The 22,981-nt window shown below is 62.3% G+C and overlaps 2 protein-coding genes across 6 annotated transcripts; both read left to right on the top strand.

The window, feature by feature from the left end:
* Positions 1-7,171: 7,171 nt before the first annotated feature.
* SEPTIN5 (septin 5) lies at positions 7,172-17,590 on the top strand. Of its 5 annotated transcripts, XM_033232947.1 has the most exons (12): positions 8,490-8,966; positions 9,121-9,131; positions 13,885-13,981; positions 14,089-14,175; positions 14,399-14,522; positions 14,604-14,738; positions 14,832-14,949; positions 15,051-15,152; positions 15,910-16,006; positions 16,092-16,227; positions 16,497-16,599; positions 16,696-17,590. In XM_033232947.1, exons 1-12 carry the CDS (start codon positions 8,924-8,926, stop codon positions 16,750-16,752), a joined length of 1,110 nt encoding a protein of 369 aa, XP_033088838.1. In that variant the 5' UTR covers positions 8,490-8,923; the 3' UTR covers positions 16,753-17,590. The 5 variants fall into 5 exon arrangements, with proteins under 5 accessions (XP_033088839.1, XP_033088838.1, XP_033088841.1 ...); XM_033232946.1 differs by lacking the exons at positions 8,490-8,966; positions 9,121-9,131 and adding an exon at positions 10,072-13,114; XM_033232949.1 differs by lacking the exons at positions 8,490-8,966; positions 9,121-9,131 and adding an exon at positions 13,145-13,495.
* Positions 17,591-17,714: 124 nt separating this feature from the next.
* On the top strand, positions 17,715-19,056 carry GP1BB (glycoprotein Ib platelet subunit beta). The gene is made up of 2 exons (XM_033232951.1): positions 17,715-17,850; positions 18,126-19,056. The coding sequence occupies exons 1-2, from the start codon at positions 17,841-17,843 to the stop codon at positions 18,740-18,742; spliced, it is 627 nt and encodes a 208-aa protein (XP_033088842.1). The 5' UTR covers positions 17,715-17,840; the 3' UTR covers positions 18,743-19,056.
* Positions 19,057-22,981: the final 3,925 nt, after the last annotated feature.

Raw genomic sequence — 22,981 nt, 5'->3', positions numbered from 1 at the left:
GGGATTAGTGCCCTTATAAAAGAAAGCTGGGGGCCAGGTGCAGTGGCTCATGCCTATAATCCCACCACTTTGGGAGGCTGAGGTAGGTGGATCATTTGAGGTCAGGAGTTTGAGACCAGCCTGGCCAACATGATGAAACACCATCTCTACTAAAAATACAAAAATTAACCAGGCATGGTGGCAGGCGTCTATCTGTAGTCCAGCTACTCGGGAGGCTGAGGCAGGAGAATCACTTGAACCTGGGAAGCAGAGGTTACAGTGAGCCGAGATCGTGCCACTGCACTCCAGCCTGGGAGGCAAAGCAAGACTCTGTCTCAATCAATCAATCAATCAATCAATCAATCATTCAATAAAAGAAGAAGGCTGGGGTCAGACACAGTGGCTCAAGCCTATAATCCCAGCACTTTGGGAGGCCCTGCTGGGAGGATCACTTGAGCCCAGGAGTTCAAGACCAGTGTGGGCTACAAAGAGAGATCCAGTCTCTACAAAAAATATTTTAAAAATTAGCCAGATGTGGTGGTGTGTGCCTGTAGTCCCAGCTACTCGGGAAGTTGAGACAGGAAGATTCCTTGAGTCAGGGAGATTGAGGCTGTAGTGAGCTGTGATTGGGCCACTGCACTCCAGCCTGGGCAACAAAGTGAGACTCTGCCACTACAAAAATAAAAATAAATAATAATAATAATAATAGGCCCAGCGCGGTGGCTCAGGCCTGTAATCCCAGCACTTTGGGAGGCCGAGACGGGCAGATCACAAGGTCAGGAGATAGAGACCATCCTGGCTAACCCGGTGAAACCCCGTCTCTACTAAAAAATACGAAAAACTAGCCGGGCGAGGTGGCGGGCGCCTGTAGTCCCAGCTACTTGGAAGGCTGAGGCAGGAGAATGGCGTAAACCCGGGAGGCGGAGCTTGCAGTGAGCTGAGATCCGGCCACTGCACTCCAGCCTGGGCAACAGAGTGAGACTCCATCTCAAAAAAATAAAATAAAATAAATAAAATGATAATAATAATAATAAAAGAGGGCCGGAGAGATACCCCTCACCCCTTCCACCATGTGAAATTACAGAGAAAAGATGATCTAGATCTAGAAGGCTTCACTCTCTCCAGACACCAAATCTGCTGGTGCCTTGATCTTGGACTTCCAGCCTCCAGAGCTGCGAGAAATAAGTGTTTATTGCTTAAGTCCTGCAGTCTAACGAGTTGTGTTATAGCAGCCCAAACAGACTATGATACCCTGTATTCATTTGCTGAGGTTGCTGTAACAAGGTCCCCCCAACTGGGTTGCTTAAATGGCGTGGTAATGATGGAGGGCGTTCAGCCTGCACTTAGAAGGGTCTTTGCAGGTGGCTGGGGGCCCTGGAGCCTGGGAGGAGCTGGGTCTCTGGAATTCCACCCCCCCACACACACACACACATCTCTGGCCAAATCAAGTTATTTACCCATTTTTGAATCAGATTTTCTTGTTGATGATGATAGTCTCTCTTTGGGATTCTTGAAGTAACCTCAAGGATCAGGGCAGCCAAGACAGTCCCCTGAGGCACAAGTAGGGGTACTGAACCGGGCCCCTCCTCCATGCTGCAAGATAACTGAGCCCTGGCATGGGACAGGGGCTTCTGAGGATGCAGGGGTCTGTGGTTGGACCCCCGGTTTGACCAGTGTCTGTCACAGTGTCTGTCTGGGAGTCATGGGCCCAGACCCTGGGCGAGGGGTTGGGCAAGGCCTTGTGGGCTGTTTTGGCAGCAAGGCCCAAACCTGGCCGATGGCATGCTGGCCCTGCACCCGAAGAAGGAGACCCGCCTAATGAGGCCCTCACCCAGGCCGAGCCATATGCATCAGCCCTGCCTCCCTCACCCCACCTGCCGTGGCCAGTGCCTGCCCAGGGCCCCTCTGCTGGGCTCCAAGTACCCCCCAACCCCAGCCTCTGAGCCAGCACTCAAGGCCCAGCCCCGCTCTCCTGGCTATGAAGGCCTGTGGCGTGTTGATCCCCCAATGTGAAGCCCTAAGGAAAGAGGGTCTCTGCCACCACTCCAGGTGTATGGGGCCCTCCGATCTGTGCCACTGTGAGATTTGGGGCTGGCAGCTGCAGTGCAGACCAGAGGTACAAGTCCTGCCTTCACCAGTGCCCTCGCCTGCACCCCTTGCTGTCCTAGAGGGAGGACTGGGTGGCATGCTGGCACTGTCCTGCCAGGAGGGCCACACGCAGCTGCTGCTCACCAGGCGAGAGGGGGCAGGAGTCCCTCAGGATGGGCCTGAAGCTGCAGTGGCTGTGAAGATCCCTGGCTGCAGAATGAGCCCTTCGGCAAGAGAGCGGGGGAGGCGACAGAGTAACTCCTTTTTCCTGCAAGGCCCCACTTGGGTCTCCCCAGGTTCAGCTCCCAGGTGCACCTGATCATGCTTCTGTCTTTGGCCGAAACCTGCTCAGCCTCTTCTGAGAGGATGCTGGTCAAAGCGTGCAGGGTTGAGGACTGAGCTCGGTACCTCCTGCCTGCCTTTCCCGTGAGGACAAGGGGCCCCTCCTTTCCTGCAAAAGCAGCCCCTGTCTTGGGGGCTATGTCTCCTGCTGCTTCCCCATCTCTAGAGGACCCTAAAAGGCTCCACCACTTTAAAGGCAGCTTTTGGAACAAGGAGGGGCAGGAATCCACTTCAGCCCAGGATGTGACAGCTGGCGGGCCACTGGCCACGGAGGTCCAGCGACATGCTTTCCCAGTCAAGTGGAAGGACTTTGGCGGGCATCCTGGTATAGGGTGTGTCTGTCTCCACCAAAGGGGAGTCCCCTGCCCAGGGCCAATCATGGCTCCAGCCTACAGTGGGTGCAACACATGCTTGATGGAAAATGGGGTCCAATCTGGGGCAAATGAGGAGCAGGGCAGAGCCACCACTACACCCTGCAAGCGGGAGCAGGAGCCCTTACGCAGGCCCTGGCCATGGCACCCGGGAAAGGCAGCTCCTCACCCTCCCGACCCCTGTCATCTGCCCCCCGCAGCAATGTGTGCTGTGCAGTCTGGGGCAGGCAGAGCTCTGGCTGTTCTCCATGGCAGAGGCGGCCTCCGTGGCGTTCAGTCCGGGGGGCTGGAGAGGACACAATGGCAGGGAATGAGCTGAGACTGGAGTCCTCATCCTCACCCACGTATGGCCATCACCGGAGGCCTCGAAACCAGGTGATGGGCCGCCAAGTTGAGGGCTCTGGCAACCACCTTCCCCGTGGGAGCCTGGGCGTGCAATGGGCAGTGCATTTGCATGCAGCACCATGGCCCAGGGAACAGAGGTCCTGAAGATGGGAAGGCAGGGTCCTGTTTATTCCAGAGTGATTTTCAGATCTCTCTTGCCTGACCGGGAAGTGGATGCAGTGGGGAGCTGGAGCCAGTCCCCGGAGCCCAGAGCTGAGCTCTTTGTGATGGAGGGGTGGGGTGAGCCACAGGATCTAGGTCACCATGCTCTGGCCCTGCTCTCTGCCTTTCGCAAGCGCGTGCTCCCGTGGGATGTTTGTCATGCTTCAATGCATGACATAGGAGAATATCAACATCGGTGCCATTTCACATCTCTTCATTCGTCTGCTATTATTCTGCCTTCAGCTTCTCACAAAATCACAGAACTGCAGTGAGGACAGAGAGCCTGCCGGGACAGCCTGGGGATGGTCCTGTGCAGCCCCCTCAGGCAGCATCCCTGTGGGGGTTCCCCTCCGCCCCCTACCCTGGGGAGCTCTTCCCGGCTGAGTCACACTGCACACCTGATCCCTGCCCTGGGCTGCTCTCTGCATTATCTTGCAAGCGCTGTCCCAGACCCCTTCAGGGGACTCTGAAGGCCCGTCAGATGTGGCTGCAGACCCACTTCCCTCAGAACCTCAGCTCTGGATCCCAGGCTGGCTCCCTGCCGTGGAGCACAGGCGCCCTTTGTAGCACTCACTCCAGCTGCCCAGGGAATCGGGGACTTGGTGTGGACCGAGACTCAGCCCCCTTGAAGCCCTGTTCTGTCCACCCCTGCAAGACATAGGCGGCTTTAACTAGGGCCAGGCGGCACCGTCCGGGCAGAGACAGCTGCTGTGGATTCTGTGCTCTTCTAATGGGCACGTCTTCCCATCGGTGACGAGGACTGATTTGTGTAGTGACCCCCTTACATTTTTCTGACAAGGAAATCAAGGAAAACATTCTCCAGTAGAATCCTCACTGTACACACACTTCCCCTTGTGCTCGGTGACAGCCACTGCCTTTGGGAGCAGGGAGGATCCCCCAGAGCCTCCTGGTCTCCGCATACCCTGCTGAACTGGGCTGAGCACACCAGCACCCCTCTGCAGCCAGGAGAGGTTTTGGGATTCAGAATATGCAGTCTGAAGCACCCCAGAGCCCGGCTCTTTAGTCAGGCCCTCCTTGCCGGCCCTGTGAGTCCAGGCCTAGGAGCCTGTGCCTCCACGCAGCAGGGGCTGATGCTGCTCAGCTTCCCAGGTGCCAGACAGGGGCCGAGTGTGGGGGCCAGGGAGCCAGTCGGGAGTCAGCTGCCTGCCAGGTTGTGCCCTGCAGAAGAGAGGCAGGCATAGGGTATGGTGTGCCCAGAGGGGCTGGAGACAGTGCTCCTGGGTCAGCAGGGCTGGAGAAGGGCAGCCCAGGCAGGGGGCAGACTAGTGCCAAGGTGCAGAGGCATGAAGCTGCAGGTCACACTGCCCGCCTCGGAGCCCCCAGGTGCTGGGGGTGGGTTCAAATCTCACAGGGTTGGCTGGGCGAGGGCTTCAGGAACAGCAGGGACAGGAGCATGAGAGCAGTAGAAAAATGCAGGGGTCAGGAGGGTCATCCGGGCCCCATCAGGTTACTGGTGAATTCAGGGGATAGAAGGGATGTGAGCTCAGGCCTCAAGCAGCTGCCTGCGGGACAGCTCCTGGCCGGGCCGTGACCAGGTCATAGCCCTTTTCAGGAGTCAGGCCTGGGCTCCATGGTCCTGGGTTCTAGTCTCAGCTGTTTAGTCTCATGCAGATCTCCACTGCACCCTGAACTCCACTTCCTGCTTCTACTTGGGGTGAAAAAACACCCCATTCCCAGCACAGGTCAGGGTTGCCCGAGTTGATCATGCAGGTAGGCCTGTGGGGCTCTCAGGTGCCTGACACCCTGCGTGCATCTTGGCCTCTTCCATCTTCCTTGGCCTCAGATGGACTGAGCCATCTGGAATCCGTCAGTGGTAGCCTCAATCCTACCGGCAGGTGACAGGCTTGGGAGTGTGGGGACTTGTGTCACCTGGAGCAAACTGCTCCCCCTCTGAAGCCTGTCACCCACAAAACCTGCTCCCAAGGGCCAATGGCAGGTGCCTTATTCTTTCGTCGCCATCACTGTTGCCACCTCCCCACCAGCTCCATCCTTCTGCGGCTCCCAGCCCAGCAGCGCTCACTCCCCTGTGTGCTGAGGGAGGCCCAGCATGGTTCAAATGCAGCCTCTGGAGAATTTCTTCACTAAGGCTTTTTCTGAAAAGAGTCAAGCTATTTGTAGCCCAAGTTGGTTGAACAGATTTTTCTTGGTGTAGCTTATTTTTTTATTCATTAACTTCTTTTCCTTATGAATTAAAAAATAGCATTTTTTTTTTCACACAGGAGTGCTTTATTTACTTCTTTTTGTACCATAGCCAGCGCTTCCTCTGCTTGCTGGGTAAAGTGGATGCACACACCCACTTGGGCAGGCATTTTTCTTTTAAGCCATGGCATCTTGGAGAGGCAAATGTGTGTGTTCAGACCACTACCCTGTGCCTCCAGCCCCCCTGATATCAGCCACAGGCCCAAGGCTTGGGTTTTTGTTTGTGGTTGTTCGTTTGTTTTTTGAGACGGAGTCTCACTCTGTTGCCCAGGCTGGAGTGTGATGGCACCGTCACGGCTCACTGCATGCAGCCTCAAACTCCCAGGCTCAAGTGAGCCTCTGGCCTCAGCCTCCTGAGTAACTGAGACTACAGGCTCATGCCACCATGACAGTTATTTATTTATTTACTTTTTTATTTTTTGTAGAAACGGGGTCTCACATTCTCGCCCAGACTGGTCTCAAACTCTTGGCCTCAAGTCATCCTCCCACCTTGGCCCCCAAAAGTGCTACAATGATAGGTGTGAGCCACCAGGCCTGCCTGGTTGGCTTTTTGGTGAACAGGAGCCTAATAAGGGTTTCACTGGGCTGTCAGCCTCCATTGTGGTGGCCACTATCTCAAAGCCTCACCTGGCAGAACTGGAGACACATCTGCTGACCGATGCCCTCATGACCCATTTTCCTGACTTCAGAAACGTCGCATGCAGACACTTTGCCCCTCAGCAGGGCCTCCCAGCTAGACAGGGTACAGCCTCGGTGTGTCTGTGGAGCGACTCAGGCTGTCCCTGTACTCACAGTCATGGTAACCAAAGTCCCAGAGTAAGGGAGCAGATGCCACTCCTCCTTCCAGCCCAGACATTTTACATGAGGCGCTGACCCAGGACCACACTTGACTTCACTCTTCCAGGGAGTGGCTCCCAGTCTTATATATTCCATTAACCTCCAGGCTGGCTGTCCCTTAAACACTGGTCTCCAATCTAACTGCATTTCTGTAAGTAATCTTTTGGGACAGACTTTTTTTAAAAGATCATGTTTATGCCGTACTCCTCATCTTTCTTGTCTTCTATCTCCAGACTTGTTTTAAAATCTATTACTCCTGTATATGTGTGCCTCCCACCCTTTGTCTGAGCTATGCCCTTGACCTGCTGTACACTTGCCTCAAGGCCAAGTTCAAACCCCCTGACCCAAAGCAGTCCAGAGCTGCCCTGCCACCTGAGCCACGGGGAGGGGCGCTGAGTTGGTCCCTTTCACAGGCTGCCTGCCTTCCCCTGGGCAGGGCTTCTGTCTCTCCTCCTTTGTCTCCACAAGCACAGGCTTGCCTGGGTCAGCACGCAGTGAATAACCAACCATCATTTTCCAAATATTTCCAAAAAGTCTTGTCTAAGCTCAGAGGTCCTGCCTGTTCCTTTGAGTGTCCCTACCCGCCCCCCACACACACTTCTTTTCTTTTTTTTTCTTTCTTTTTTTTTTTAGATGGAATCCCGCTCCGTGGCTCACGCTGGAGTGCAGTGGTGTGATCTCGGCTCTCTGCAACCTCCACCTCCGGGGTTCAAGCGATTCTCCTGCCTCAGTCTCCCAAGTAGCTGGGACTACAGGCGTGTGCCACCATGCCCAGACAATTTTTTGTATTTTTGGTAGAGACAGGGTTTAATTGTGTTAGCCAGGATGGTCTTGATCTCCTGACCTTGACACATATTTCTTTATCGAAATTCCAAATTCTCCAAAGCTCAGAAACATAAAGGTTTTTCAAAACTCAGTAGCAAAGCTGGATCTGAACTGATGCGCCATCACTTACTGTCTTTCTTTCCAGTTCACCTCAATACTCATGTGTTTTGTCCCCAAAATATAAATGGGTCTGATTACGAGGAACAGCCCCAGGCTCCAAAGAGGTGCCACATAATGTATGATGTATACAAAAAAGCCTGAGTTCTAAACACATCTTGGATGAGGAGCTGGGATTGTGGGTGGGGGGTTCCCAAAGTGGTTAGAGTTCTAGACCCAGAGGAGGGTCATGGTCGATGGGGCTCTGGCCACAGAATGCAGCAGAGCGAGGACTGTGGAACAAAGACGCGCTTACATGAATTTTTCACTTACTGTGCTGGGTGCTGGTGATTCAGAGATGGAAAGGCCCTAGCGACACCCCCCTCCACCCAGGGAACCCACGGGCCAGCGGAGGGACCAAGGGGCACAGGACGGGTAGGGGGCAGAGGTGGGTTCCCTGGCTGCGGAGGTACTGTCCATACGGGGTGCAGGAGACATCTCCATACAAGGGGGCCCTCACCTGGGGATGTGATGACTGCAAGCCTGACAGTCCTAAAGCCTTCAGAGGTGCAGCCGGGGGACACTTTGGAGAAGTCCAGGCGGAGGACACCTGGGAATGTGATAGTGACACAAATAACCGGAGAGACTTGCTCTCAGCCACTGAGTCTGGCTGACTCACTGAAGATTAGGGCCTGAACTTCCCCCTCTGTAAATGGGGTGCAGGCCCAGGCCCTGCCTTCACGGTGCCCCTCGGTCCCCTACAAGCCTTCTCCGTAGGCTGGGATAGGGTCTGCCTGGAGCATCCCCACAGCCTATGGGTCAGCAGAGAAGCAGGCGCAGAGCTGGGCTGAGATGCTCAGGGCCGGTCCTGTCCGACACCTCAGCTCACTCCTCTTCACAAATAATCTCATTTTACAGCCCAGGAAAAGAGAAGCCGGACTACTGCCCAAAAGCCTGTGGCCTGCAGCCTGCCAGGTGCGTCTGCTCGCAGAGTAGGTCTGCGCAGCACCGAGCGGTCAGCAGGGGAAAGGCTGGGCACTGGCCAGCCGCACCGGGACCATGCCTGCCCAGGCTACCGCCTCCCAAGTCCACCGCGACCTCGGCGGGGTGGGGCGGAGTGTGCAGGGTCTGGCCCGGAAAGCCAGGGCAGGCTTTAGAGAAGGGCCACCGGACGGATGGTCCGGGGGGAGGACCGGCGTGGCCCGGGTCCCAGCGAGGGCGGAGGGAGCGCGGGCCAGGCCTGGGCTGGGGCACCGGGGAGGTTGCAGGGAGGAGGCCGGCGGTAACAGCCTTGCAGGGCGGGGCGGCGTGGGTCTGGTCGGGAGACCCCGGGCGGGGCAGGGGCTGTGGGAGGCGAGGGCGTCGCCCAGAGGCCGCGGGCGCGGGTCCATGGTGGGGGGCCTGGGTCCCCGCCCCCCCCCCGGGACGCGCCGGGTCGCGCGTGGGCGCGGCGGGCGCCGATTGGCTGCCGGGCGCGCGGGCGGGGCGGGCGGCGGCGGCGGCGGCGGCGGCGGCGGCGCGGAGGGGCCGCTCACCCCGCAGCCCGGCCTCGGCCTCCGCCGCTTGTCGCCGCGCCCCGCCCGCGCGCCCGCCCCGCACGTCCCCCGCCGGCGGCCACCATGAGCACAGGCCTGCGGTACAAGAGCAAGCTGGCGACCCCAGGTGAGCCCGGCGCCTGCCTGCGTGCCCGCGCGCGCCTTTGTCCCCGCCGCCCGCGCGCCTCTCACCGTGTCTCTCCGTCTCTCCCCCGCCCGCCGGCCCGGACCCGCCCCGAATGGACCCGGACCCGGACTCGACCCGGACCCCGACCCCGCAGAGGACAAGCAGGTACGTGCGCGCCATCGCTCCCCTGCCGGGATACCCGGCCGGCTGTCACCCATTGTGACACTAGCGCCGCGGGCGCCCAGGCGCGACCCCGCCCCCGCCGGCCCTCACCCAGCCCTGTCGCGATCACCAATTGTCAGCCGGGCAGTGCCGCTGGGCCTGGGGCTGCAAAGGGGAGGAGTGGGGGCCCTGGTCCCCTGACCACCGTGCACCCCTCCCCAGGACGGGGGGATGGGCAGAGTGTCCCCCTCCCAGAGGGCCAACGCCAGCATCTCCTGCTGACCTGGCCTGTAGGCCATGAGCTGGAGGTCCTGGGTGAGGCCATGGTCATGGAAGGCCATGCTGGGGGAGGGGACTCAGGCTCCATCAGCCAGTGCAGTCCCTGAACAGCCCCACAGCAGAGGGCCTGTAGTCACCCCACACCTCCCCTGCACCTTCATGCCCCTCTCCCTCCCCACACACAAATTCGAATGTTCAGGTCTGCAACAGGGCCTCTTCCCCAGATTGGGAACCTCCAAAGTCTGGTCTGAGTCATTCTTGGTGGCCAGATGGGTCCTGGGACCCCGTGGGTACAAATAGGCTTGTGGCTTCTCAAAAGGGTTGGCCTGGGCCCCGCCCTCCAGGAAAGCAGGGCTGGACAGGAGGCTGGCCTAGGCACTAGGTGAAATCCAGCCGAGCTCAGGGTTAAACAATGCTGTGAGACCCCTGGAGTGGGGTGGGGGCTGACAACCAGGGGGGCTCGGGGGGCTGGGGGAACCCTGCTGGTGACCTCTCTGGCTTGAGCTCAGCCATCTTTGGAGGAGAAAAGAAGAGCCGAATTCTGGTACCAGGTTGGCACTGGCAGCCCCCAGCAGGGATGGAGTTTCTCAGGAGCCATGGATGCTGAGTGGGACTCCAGAGTCCTGGCCCACAGTGCAGCAGGCAGGGCAGGAGGGCTGGGCAGGGGGGCTGGGAGCTGGGGGAATCATTGGTTGACCAGTGCCATTCTCCTGGACCGCCCAGAGGTGGGTGAGGCTCTCTGGGAGGGGCTCCTTGGGGAGCCAGGCTGGGAGCTGCCTCCCCGTCACAGCAGGTCAGACAAAGCCTGAGATGCAGGAACACATGCGTCAGGCTATTGTTTGAGGGAGATGGAAGGAGCTGAGGCTGGGAGACCCGGGAGACCAGGCCTCCGAGGCTTCTCCTGGGCCTGCAGGTGTCCCCAGCTTGACCCAAGGGCACTCTGAGACCCTGGGCTCCAGCCACTGCTGTTCGGTGCGGCCAGGCTCTCTTGCCCTTTACTGCAAGGTGGGGATCCCCTCCTGCTGACGTGCCCATCCTTTGAGGTCAACTGGGAGTCCACCTCACCCCATCCCAGGCCTCCAAGCCCAGAGGAAGAAGGCACTGTACCGCCAAGGGAGGGAGCCCCGGAGCAGGAGCCAGGTCAGGTGTCTGGGGCAACCAGTGGGTCTGGGGGAACTGGAAGCACATGGCAGCTTCCCTGCTGCCACAGTCGTTGGGCCTCAGCCTGTCCAAGCATTCTTTTTGTTCTTTGAAAGGGGGCTGTAGAGGCATTGGGGGAGCACCGTCACTACCCTCTGTGTCCCCGCCTCCTCGCAGGCAGCACCGGTGGTCTCTTGGCCCTGGCTGCTGCTCCCAGAGCTGACTCCGGTGATTCTAAGAGTGGAAGTGCCTGAGAGGCTGAGGCATTGGGAGGAGGTGGGCGCAGCTGTGTCATATGGCTCAGGAAGCCCTGGGAGTATCTTTTGTCACTTGAGGACAAGAGAAAGGGGGTGGTAGGTAGGTAGGGCCCCTTCCTTGAGGCTTCTCCAGGGAATCCACAGGCCCTGACTGGGCCCAGTGGGTGGCAGGGCAGGTGGGTTGAACGCTGAGAGTGAGATTCTTGCCCTCCTGACCTGGGCCTCCCCAGAGCCTGTGCCTTACCAATGGGGAAACTGAGGCAGGCAGTCTGAGAGCCACACACTGTTAGACACCTCCTAGCCTGAGGCCTAGGCCCAGGGCTGTCTGTCTTCCTGGAGATGCCCTGGGCCCAAGATGCCAGCCTGTCTGGGTGGGTGCTGGGCTTCGAGGTGTGGACCCTCAGTTAGAAACTGGGTGGGCCTCAGCCTAGAGGCTTCCTGCAGGTCAGGGCCATGGAAGGCTGGGGCCAGTGAGGAGGCTTTCTGGCAGCAAGGACTGAGGGATGCACTGGTAGAGCTGGGGGGCCTGGAGCCACCCCCTTTCCCTGGGATGAAAGGCTCTCCTGTTCCCAGCTGTGGGCCTGCCCCTCCTCCCCAGGTGCCAGCGGCTTCCAGGCCCCACAACAGGACCAGGTCCTGGACGGGCAGTGGAGGAGGTCCCTCAGCCAGGATAGCCTAAGGGAGGGCTGGTGGCGGATGGGGTGGGGCTGGGGCCTCCAACTTCTAATGTTCTAATGTGCAGGGACTGGGCCTGTCCAGTCCTACCGTGGAACTTTTCCAGGCCCCATGTCCTGCTCTGCTGGGCTTGCCTGTTGGGATTCTACTGGGGTCATAGAGGTGGGTGGCCCACAGAGCGGAGCTCAGGAGACCCCCGCAGTCCCTGGAGTAGCCACATGGGAGGGAGGCCCGGCTGGCAGGAGCTCCCAGTCCCTCCAATCCTGTGGGTCAGAGCTGATGAAGTAGTTCAGAGGGCAAGGGAGTGTCCACGGAAGCACAAGGGAGATGGGTCTCATCCCACCCCTACCCCTGTCTCTGAGGGCAGGGCCACCTGGGAGCTGCAAGGCAGCTCATGGGTGACTGGTGTTTATTCAGCAGGCTGGCGGGGGCTTCCAAGTTTTGCAGGGACCTCCAGTACTCTGGCAGCCTGCACCGTTCCCTTCCCTTCCCTTCTGTCCACCCTAAGCCTTCTAGGGGGCGGGCGGGGCTGGACTTCACAAAAGGTGGGCTCTGCCCTCCTCCGGTCCCCCGAATGTCTTGGGGCGCCGCACCGGGAAAGAGTCCACCAAACACACATGCACACACCCACCCACACGCACTCACACGCGCGTACACACACACGCGCACACGCATGTACACACGCACATGCACGGGCACACACGCAGGCATTACACACACACAAGCATTACACACACACCCGCACGGACGCGCACACACAAACACGAGCACACGCACGCGCAGGGGAGGTCAGCCCCAAGCAGGGCTGGGGAAGGGTGCAGGGGGCGGCGTGTCTGTGGGCGCCGTGACGCAGCCGGGAGGTTTTCGGGCAAGTCTGCGAGAAGACTGCTGGCCCTGAGCGGGGCGGGTTCCCGCGCCGTTGCGCGTGGGTCCCGGGAGCGGCCTCTGGCGCCCTCTGGCAGGAGGAAGCCGCGCAGCACCTCTTGGGGTCGGAAGGCGCGGCCGCTACCGACTCCGGGCCCGCCCCAGCCCGCGTGCAGGACCCGATAGTCCCCTTCTGCTGTCCTGGAGCCCGGACTGAGGCCCCGGGGGCGCGGCGGGGCTCCCGGTCCACGCGAGTCACGGCCCCTCAGCGCCTCGGCTCAGCCCTGCCCTCCGCAGCCGCTTTCGGGTGGCTCCGCCCGCGGCCCAATTTCCAGGCGACCGTTTCCCGGCGACGGCGGGCGGGGCCGTCTCTGCCGCCCCCCGCCGCGCGCTCCGCGGGCGCCTGCGACGCCCCGCCTCTGGCTCGGGTGCGGGAGCGGGGCCTGCCCGGGCTGCGACGCCGCCACAACTCGGGGCCGGTCCGCCCAGTCAGGGGGATGGCTCGGGCGGCCTCGGGGGTCGACGATCCCCCGGGTGGGCGACGTGCCCTGTTCAGGCCTCACTTCCCGCGTCCGCAAAACGGGGCGGAGAACGCAGCCTAAGGCAGAGGTCCCTCGCCGTCGCCGGGCTCTGGTGGCCTGACCGGGCCGGGGGTCCGAGCGCGCCCGCGGGCCCGCGGGGATCGCCGCGATGGACTCGCTGGCAGCGCCCCAGGACCGCCTGGTGGAACAGCTGCTGTCGCCGCGGACCCAGGCCCAGAGGCGGCTCAAGGTGCGTGTGTGGAGAGGGCGGAACGTGGGTCTGTGACCCCGCGGGCCCCGAGACTCGGCAGGGGGTCCCTATCCCCGCGCGCCACGGCCCGCCAGCGCCTAGGCTCAGCCCTGCCCTCCGCAGCGGCCTCGCCCCATGGTGGGCGATGTGCCCTGTCCAGGCCTCACTTCCTGCGTCCCCAAAACGGGGCGGAGAATGCGGCCATGGGACCCCTCCAGGGGCCTCAAGGGTCTGCGGGGGCTGGGCGCCTGGGCATGCGGGCGGGGTAGGCTCGGCGCCGCCGTCTATAAATAGGCGCTGCTCCGCCGCCGCCGCTGCCGCCGCCCCCGCGGCTGGATCCAGGCCAGGTGGGGCCTCCCGCCCCTGGCACTCTCCGGAGGGGTGAGTGTCGAGGCCCCGAGCTTCTCCGGATTATGGAGGGCCTTAAGTGTGTCCCAGGGGTCCCAATCCTGTTGCCCTCTGCCCGAGGAGGGAGGACACTGCCTGTGCCTGCTGCAGCCTGACATCTCCCCAAGGGACAAACACAGCCTCGGTCCCTACAGAGCCCTCCCTGAGGTTGGGGCCAGGGGTGTCCTCTTCTGCCACCCCCTGGCCTGCCTTCTTATCTCCAGGCTTTTGCCCATGTGCCCTCCCCTCATTTTTGCCAGTGAAATGCCCCACCCTGGGAACCGTACCCTCTGCTGTCTCCTCATTCTGCATTTGGTAAGAGACAGGGTATTGGGCTTCCGGAGAAACCTTTTTGTCCCTAACCTATCCCCCCCTGCCCCCAGGACATTGACAAGCAGTACGTGGGCTTCGCCACACTGCCCAACCAGGTGCACCGCAAGTCAGTGAAGAAAGGCTTTGACTTCACGCTCATGGTGGCTGGTGAGTGGGCTGGGCTCCTCAGGGGAGTGGCTGGGGTCCCTGGCCAGCCACGCTCTGTCCTTGGAGCCCCAGACCTAACCCAACTGCTTCTCTGTACCTGTGTGCAGGTGAGTCAGGCCTCGGGAAGTCCACACTGGTCCACAGCCTCTTCCTGACAGACTTATACAAGGACCGGAAGCTGCTCAGTGCCGAGGGTGAGTGGCCCCCAGGAGGCCCTGGCACTGATCCCCAGCCCCCTTCCATGGGATCTCTCTAAGGACTCCCTTCCAGGTGCAGCTCCCACTGGTCTGCTCTTGCGGTGTGGGTCCCCCGGGGGGTAGGGCCAAGGCACTAAGATGGATGAGGACAAGGGTCCTGGCTGCCAAGGGTGAGGGGCTGAGGGTTGGAGAGGCCCCTCCAGTGGCCCCTTCCCCGTAGAGCGCATCAGCCAGACGGTAGAGATTCTAAAGCACACAGTGGACATTGAGGAGAAGGGAGTCAAGCTGAAGCTCACCATCGTGGACACACCGGGATTCGGGGATGCCGTCAACAACACCGAGTGGTGAGCGAGGCCTACTGAGAAAGACCCTGCCTAGGCGGCCACAGCACTCCAGGCCTGGCCTCACCTCCCTCCTGCCCACAGCTGGAAGCCCATCACCGACTATGTGGACCAGCAGTTTGAGCAGTACTTCCGCGACGAGAGCGGCCTCAATCGAAAGAACATCCAAGACAACCGAGTGCACTGCTGCCTGTACTTCATCTCCCCCTTCGGGCATGGGTGCGTGGCTGTCCTGGGCCAGACTCGGGAGTACATCCCCTTGCAATATGGCCCCTGGCTGTGCCTATGCCCACACTTGGCTGCTCTCGGCAGGCTGCGGCCAGTGGATGTGGGTTTCATGAAGGCGTTGCATGAGAAGGTTAACATTGTGCCTCTCATCGCCAAAGCTGACTGTCTTGTCCCCAGTGAGATCCGGAAACTGAAGGAGCGGGTGAGCTTGCCGCAGCACAGGGGCCTGGCCAGGGCCCTGGGGCTGAGGGTACAAGGGGGACTTGACCAGCCTCAAATCTGACGGCCCTTGCCCCACCACAGATCCGGGAGGAGATTGACAAGTTTGGGATCCATGTATACCAGTTCCCTGAGTGTGATTCGGATGAGGATGAGGACTTCAAGCAGCAGGACCGGGAACTGAAGGTGAACATGCAGACTGCTGGGGCAGGGCGATGGAGGTGGCAAGGGGCAGAACCAGAGGGCCTGGTCTCCTTCACACTGGGCCTGCTGGAGGAGGGCAAGGTCAGCCCAGTTGGGTGCAAGAGTCATTTGTTCTAGGAGTAGAGGATCTGTACCCCTTTCATCCAGAACTAGAAGGCAAAGGTCACCATGTCTTTGCTTGGCTGGGGTGGGTCATGTGGGCCCCACATGGTGCTTGGCAGGTATGGAGCACTTGCCCAGATCCAGAAGTGCAACAGTGGGCCAGGCCCCCAACCCCAACCCTCTTTCCATGGGTTACCAGAGGGAGGGGCTGGCCCAGTGGTACACCCTGGTTCCCAGATTTCTGAGCTCCAGGTTTGGTAGCTTCAGGTGCCCCAGCAACTCGAGTGGTGATGATGGAGACCATGCCAGGGGAAGGTGGCCACCAGGGCAGGGGCATCAGCACGGGGAGACATAGGCTTAGCCCTGGAGAGGGAAGGGGCAGCTGGAGGGTGTGGTTCTTGATGAGGGAGGAGATGAGGGTGGAGCATGCCTGGAAAGGCCCTGGCATGTGAGCCGCATGGGCTCTGTCTCCAGCCAGTGGCAGAAAGACCAGAAAGGGGCAACACCAGGATCTCTTTGAGGAGAGGTCGTTGATGGTGATGCTGGAGGGATGCCCTGGGAATTACATGCCCGTTTCCCATCAGTAACCCTGCAATTATGCTGACCGGGTGTGAGCCCTTCTCCCTCCTTCCCCCAGGAGAGCGCTCCCTTCGCTGTTATAGGCAGCAACACGGTGGTGGAGGCCAAGGGGCAGCGTGTCCGGGGCCGCCTGTACCCCTGGGGGATCGTGGAGGGTGAGTGGAGTCTTGGGGTACCAGGTCTGGTGGGGGAAGGCTGTCCTAGGCTGGCGCCAACCCACCAGCCACTCCCACCCCGCAGTGGAGAACCAGGCGCACTGCGACTTCGTGAAGCTGCGCAACATGCTCATCCGCACGCACATGCACGACCTCAAGGACGTGACGTGCGACGTGCACTACGAGAACTACCGCGCACACTGCATCCAGCAGATGACCAGGTGCGCTCCCCCTCCTCGAGCCAGACCTCACCCCTCCGGCCCTGCCCACGTCTCCATAACTGAGGGCCGGTCCTGGCAGCCCACCCAGGCTTGAACCTTGCACGATCCCCCAAATCGCCCCCCCTCCCAGAGTCTGGTTTCCCTAGAACCAGTCCAGGGCTGTGAGGGCTCCGGAGGGCAGGCCTCAGCAGTAGCGGGGATGGGCCAGGCATAGCCAGCCCACACTGAGCCTCCGGGTGGCGCCGCCCTGTCCATCCCTCCCCCCGCAGCAAACTGACCCAGGACAGTCGCATGGAGAGCCCCATCCCCATCCTGCCGCTGCCCACCCCGGACGCCGAGACTGAGAAGCTTATCAGGATGAAGGATGAGGAAGTGTGTGGGGCGGTGGGGGTGGCGGAGGCGGGTGGCAGGGATGCGCTCCAAGGGTGCTGCTCACCGGCCCGGTTGTCCCCGCCCACCTGCCCGCAGCTGAGGCGCATGCAGGAGATGCTGCAGAGGATGAAGCAGCAGATGCAGGACCAGTGACGCTGGTCGCGGACACACCGTCCGTCTCCGGGACGCCCTCCCACCCCTGAACCCCAGACCGGACTGTTCCCGAACCGGAGACGCGGGGCCACAGCCCCCAGCTGACCCTAATTTATTCTCAGCACCACCCCCTCCCAGGTCATTGGTATCTGCTTCCGAGGGGCCTGGACCGTAGCCCCCGCCCAGCTGGCCCTCTCTGGCCTTGGGGGATCAGGAGCGAAGTTGGGCAGGACTTCAAAGATCCGCCTCTCTTGCCCTTCCCCCGCCCCCAGACGGTCACACCACCCAAACTGCAGGCCCTGCTCTAGCAGGCAGGCAAACCTAGGCAGAAGAGGATTCCCAGGGTTCTGGGTCTGTTCTCTGCCCCAATGCTGCAGAACGGACTTGGGAGCCCTCCTTTGCCTGCTCCCGCGGGTCACCCAGCAAGTGCTGAGACCCCATTTTCTGTCGAGGCTGGCCGGGTCTCCCCTTAGCCCCAGAAGCCCAGCGGGCAGGGTTGGGCTGAATCACATGGGAGCTCTCCAGACTTAAGGAGGTGAGAGGCTTGCAAGGAGGGTGGGCCGTGACCATCCACACCCCTTCTCCACAGCCCGGCCTGACCTGGAGGACCCCCGGGGCAATGGGCGGTGAGCCACCTCCTGGCAACTCTCGGTGCCGTCCCCTGCCCTTGCTCGAGGCCTCTTCTCCCCGGCACAGCTGTGGTGTGCCGGGATCCCGAGCCTCGGCCTCCTGATCTTACCACCCGCATGACCCCTTCCCGCCACACGATACTCCGTTTTGTTCCGTTGTGAATGCCGCGTCCTGTCCTGGTGACAGGAGAACAATGTTGGTGAACGTCGCAGCGGGTGTCCGAGTGCTCCGTGTGCCCCTGAAAGCGGGTGGGAGCGGAAGCCCCGGCGGCCTGCGGCCTCCGGCGATAGTGTGGTATCTGCCGTTGCAGCACGAGTCCGCGCGGCCTCTGGGCTATTTCTGGCAGGGCCGCAGCACTGTGGTCCGTGCGGGCGTGGCGGGGGCGGGAGCGCCTTATCGCTCGGCTCTCCCGCCTACGCGTCCCGCTCCAGAGTAAGCTGGGCCGCCGTCTTCTAGCCATGGGCTCCGGTGAGTCTGGAGTCCGGTCGGGTCCCCGGCTGCTCCCTAGGCCGACCCGGGTTGAGAGGCGCTCTGGTCCTTTGGCTGCAGCTGGGAGAGACTTGGGTCAGACTTAGAGGGGACTTCCAGCCGGCGTGCGGGATGGTCAGGGTGGAGAGGCTGGCGGGCTACCGGGACGCCGGGCATCAGGGGCTGGACGGAGCCGGGCCGGCGCTCTGGGTACTCAGAGACGTCGCCCAGGTGCCCCGTCGACCGCCCGGCTCACTGCGGCGCTTCCCTTGCAGGGCCGCGCGGGGCGCTGAGCTTACTGCTCCTGATGCTGGCGCCGCCGAGCCGCCCGGCCGCAGGTTGCCCGGCGCCCTGTAGCTGCGCGGGGACGCTCGTGGACTGCGGGCGCCGCGGGCTGACTTGGGCCTCGCTGCCGACCTCCTTTCCTGTCGACACAACCGAGCTGGTGCTGACCGGCAATAACCTGACGGCGCTGCCGTCGGGGCTGCTGGACGCGCTGCCCGCGCTGCGCACCGCACACCTGGGCGCCAACCCCTGGCGCTGCGACTGCCGCCTTGTGCCGCTGCGCGCCTGGCTGGCCGGCCGCCCCGAGCGTGCGCCCTACCGCGACCTGCGTTGCGTGGCGCCCCCAGCGCTGCGCGGCCGCCTGCTGCCCTACCTAGCCGAGGACGAGCTGCGCGCCGCTTGTGCTCCCGGCCCGCTCTGCTGGGGGGCGCTGGCGGCGCAGCTTGCGTTGCTGGGCCTTGGGCTGCTGCACGCGTTGCTGCTGGTGCTGCTGCTGTGCCGCCTGCGGAGGCTGCGCGCCCGCGCCCGCGCTCGCGCTCGCGCCGCACTCCGGCTGTCGCTGACCGACCCACTGGTGGCCGACCAAGACGGAACCGACGAGTCCTGAGGAGAGAACCGGCGCGTCCTGAGGAGAGAACCGGCGCTGGGCAACGCGGACCTGCAAACTCGACCGGACGCTACCCGAGGGGCCCTCGCGCCAACCTGGACCGGTCTCCGCCTCCTCCGCTGTCCAATCTCTCATACCCACCCCACCTGCAGGCCCAGACCACGTGGGACAGAACTCCTGCCCACCCTGCCCCGAGGGAGGCGAACCCACACCTCCAGGCTTGGGAGGACCATGGGGCGCAATGCGGTCCAGACCCTGCCTGCGTCTCCCCTCCAAACTCTGGTGCTGAATAAACCCTTCTGGCCTTCTCTGCACGACTGACCTGGAAATTCCCCTCGCCAAACCCAGGAAAAGTCCCCAGGAGGCGGTTCAAGGGGACACAAACACTTCCTCACATGCCCACCCTAATCTCAGGGGCAGACAGGAGTCAGTGGGTGAACTCTCCCCTTCCAGTCACACTCCTAAAAGGCTACATGGGAAGGCATGAGAGAGATGCTAAGTGATAACTTGGGGGCCAGCGAGGATGCTGTGGGGACAGTGAGGACCCTGTGGGGGCGGTGAGGACGCTGTGGACACAGTATGCTGTGGGGACAATGGGGATGCTGTGGAGAGTAAGGACGCTGTGGGGACAGTGAGGACGCTGTGGGGATGCTGTGGGGACAGTGAGGATGCTGTGGGGACAGTGAGGACCCTGTGAGGGTGGTGAGGACGCTGTGGATACAGCATGCTGTGGGGACAGTGGGGACGCTGTGGACAGTGAGGACGCTGTGGGGGCGGTGAGGACGCTGTGGACGCGGTGAGGACGCTGTGGGGACAATGAAGACATGGGACAATGAGGACACTGGACAATGAGGACGCAATGGAGACGCTGTGGGGATGGCAAGGACGTGGTAGGGCGCTGTGGGGGCGGTGAGGACGCTGTGGACAGTGAGGACGCTGTGGGGACAATGAGGACACTGGACAATGAAGACGCAATGGGGACACTGGGGGCAGTGAGAACACTGTGGATGCGGTGAGGATGCTGTGTGGTCAGTGAGGACGCTGTGGGGACACCATGGGGACAGTGAGGACGCTATGGGGACAGTGAGGACACTGAATACAGCATGCTGTGGGGACAGTGGGGACACTGGACAGTGAGGATGCTGTGGGGACGGCAAGGATGCTGTGGGGGCGGTGAGGACGCTGTGGGACAGTGAGGACACTGTGGACAGTGAGGACGCTGTGAGGGCGGTGAGGACACTAAACAGTGAGGATGCTGTGGAGACGGTGAGGACGCTGTGGGGGCTGTGAGGGCGCTGTGGGGGCGGTGAGGGCGCTGTGGGGGCGGTGAGGACGCTGTGGGGACAGTGAGGACGCTGTGAACAGTGAGGACGCTGTGGGGGCGGTGAGGACGCTGGGACGCGGTGAGGACGCTGTGGGGACAATGAAGACATGGGACAATGAGGACACTGGACAATGAGGACGCAATGGAGACGCTGTGGGGATGGCAAGGACGTGGTAGGGCGCTGTGGGGGCGGTGAGGACGCTGTGGACAGTGAGGACGCTGTGGGGACAATGAGGACACTGGACAATGAAGACGCAATGGGGACACTGGGGGCAGTGAGAACACTGTGGATGCGGTGAGGATGCTGTGTGGTCAGTGAGGACGCTGTGGGGACACCATGGGGACAGTGAGGACGCTATGGGGACAGTGAGGACACTGAATACAGCATGCTGTGGGGACAGTGGGGACACTGGACAGTGAGGATGCTGTGGGGACGGCAAGGATGCTGTGGGGGCGGTGAGGACGCTGTGGGGACAGTGAGGACACTGTGGACAGTGAGGACGCTGTGAGGGCGGTGAGGACACTAAACAGTGAGGATGCTGTGGAGACGGTGAGGACGCTGTGGGGGCTGTGAGGGCGCTGTGGGGGCGGTGAGGGCGCTGTGGGGGCGGTGAGGACGCTGTGGGGACAGTGAGGACGCTGTGAACAGTGAGGACGCTGTGGGGGCGGTGAGGAAGCTGTGGGGGCGGTGAGGACGCTGTGAACAGTGAGGATGCTGTGGGGGCGGTGAGGGCGCTGTGGGGGCGGTGAGGGCGCTGTGGGGGCGGTGAGGGCGCTGTGAACAGTGAGGATGCTGTGGGGGTGGTGAGGTGCTGTGGGGGCGGTGAGGGCGCTGTGGGGGCGGTGAGGAAGCTGTGGGGGCGGTGAGGACGCTGTGAACAGTGAGGATGCTGTGGGGCGGTGAGGGCGCTGTGGGGCGGTGAGGACGCTGTGGGGGCGGTGAGGCGCTGTGGGGGCGGTGAGGGCGCTGTGAACAGTGAGGATGCTGTGGGGGTGGTGAGGGTGCTGTGGGGCGGTGAGGGCGCTGTGGGGGCGGTGAGGACGCTGTCAACAGTGAGGATGCTGTGGGGGCGGTGAGGGCGCTGTGGGGGTGGTGAGGGCGCTGTGGGGGCAGTGAGGCGCTGTGGGGGCGGTGAGGACGCTGTGAACAGTAAGGGCGCTGTGGGGGCGGTGAGGACGCTGTCGAGGGGGTGAGGGCGCTGTGGGGGCGGTGAGGACGCTGTGAACAGTGAGGATGCTGTAGGGTGGTGAGGGCGCTGTGGGGCGGTGAGGGCGCTGTGGGGGCGGTGAGGACGCTGTGAACAGTAAGGGCGCTGTGGGGCGGTGAGGACGCTGTGGGGAGGTGAGGATGCTCTGGGGACGGTGAGGGCGCTGTGGGGACGGTGAGGACGCTGTGGGGCGGTGAGGATGCTCTGGGGCGGTGAGGATGCTGTGGGGACGGTGAGGACGCTGTGGGGGCGGTGAGGATGCTCTGGGGACGGTGAGGATGCTGTGGGGACGGTGAGGACGCTGTGGGGGCGGTGAGGATGCTCTGGGGACGGTGAGGGCGCTGTGAACGGTGAGGACGCTGTGAACGGTGAGGACGCTGTGAACAGAGGACGCTGTGGGGGCGGTGAGGACGCTGTGGAGGCGGTGAGGACGCTGTGAACAGTGAGGACGCTGGGGTGGGGGCAGTGAGGGGCTGTGGGGACGGTGAGGGCGCTGTGAACAGTGAGGACGCTGTGGGGGCGGTGAGGGCGCTGTGAACAGTGAGGACGCTGTGGGGGGTGAGGGCGCTGTGAACAGTGAGACGCTGTGGGGGCGGTGAGGGCGCTGTGAACAGTGAGGACGCTGTGGGGGCGGTGAGGGCGCTGTGAACAGTGAGGACGCTGTGGGGACGGTGAGGGCGCTGTGAACAGTGAGGACGCTGTGGGGACGGTGAGGGCGCTGTGAACAGTGAGGACGCTGTGGGGACGGTGAGGGCGCTGTGAACAGTGAGGACGCTGTGGGGACGGTGAGGCGCTGTGAACAGTGAGGACGCTGGGGGACTGTGAGGGCGCTGTGAACAGTGAGGGTGCTGTGGGGACGGTGAGGGCGCTGTGAACAGTGAGGGTGCTGTGGGGACGGTGAGGGCGCTGTGAACATGAGGGTGCTGTGGGGACGGTGAGGGCGCTGTGACGGTGAGGACGCTGTGGGGACGGTGAGGGCGCTGTGGAACAGTGAGGACGCTGTGGGGACGGTGAGGGCGCTGGGAACAGTGAGGGTGCTGTGGGGGCGGTGAGGGTGCTGTGGGGACGGTGAGGGCGCTGTGAACAGTGAGGGTGCTGGGGGCGGTGAGGACGCTGTGAACAGAGGACGCTGTGGGGGCGGTGAGGACGCTGTGGAGGCGGTGAGGACGCTGTGAACAGTGAGGCGCTGTGGGGGCGGTGAGGGTGCTGGGGGACGGTGAGGGCGCTGTGAACAGTGAGGACGCTGTGGGGGCGGTGAGGGCGCTGTGAACAGTGAGGACGCTGTGGGGGCGGTGAGGGCGCTGTGAACAGTGAGGACGCTGTGGGGGCGGTGAGGGCGCTGTGAACAGTGAGGACGCTGTGGGGGCGGTGAGGGCGCTGTGAACAGTGGAGGACGCTGTGGGGACGGTGAGGGCGCTGTGAACAGTGAGGACGCTGTGGGGACGGTGAGGGCGCTGTGAACAGTGAGGACGCTGTGGGGACGGTGAGGGCGCTGGGAACAGTGAGGACGCTGTGGGGACGGTGAGGGCGCTGTGAACAGTGAGGACGCTGTGGGGACTGTGAGGGCGCTGTGAACAGTGAGGGTGCTGTGGGGACGGTGAGGGCGCTGTGAACAGTGAGGGTGCTGTGGGGACGGTGAGGGCGCTGTGAACAGTGAGGGTGCTGTGGGGACGGTGAGGGCGCTGTGACGGTGAGGACGCTGTGGGG

This window comes from Trachypithecus francoisi, unplaced genomic scaffold (genome assembly GCF_009764315.1).
Source record: "Trachypithecus francoisi isolate TF-2019V2 unplaced genomic scaffold, Tfra_2.0 Lachesis_group14, whole genome shotgun sequence".
Lineage (NCBI taxonomy): Eukaryota > Metazoa > Chordata > Mammalia > Primates > Cercopithecidae > Trachypithecus > Trachypithecus francoisi.
This window is presented reverse-complemented; position numbering and strand designations above follow the sequence as displayed.

What these genes read in the sequence shown, in the direction of transcription:
- SEPTIN5 (XM_033232946.1), top strand. Translation starts at nt 13,034, where the DNA reads ATGGACTCGCTGGCAGCGCCCCAGGACCGCCTGGTGGAACAGCTGCTG. An exon ending in AGGCCCAGAGGCGGCTCAAG is followed by an intron (nt 13,115 to 13,884) that starts GTGCGTGTGTGG and finishes CCCTGCCCCCAG; the next exon opens with GACATTGACAAGCAGTACGT. An exon ending in TGCATCCAGCAGATGACCAG is followed by an intron (nt 16,228 to 16,496) that starts GTGCGCTCCCCC and finishes CTCCCCCCGCAG; the next exon opens with CAAACTGACCCAGGACAGTC.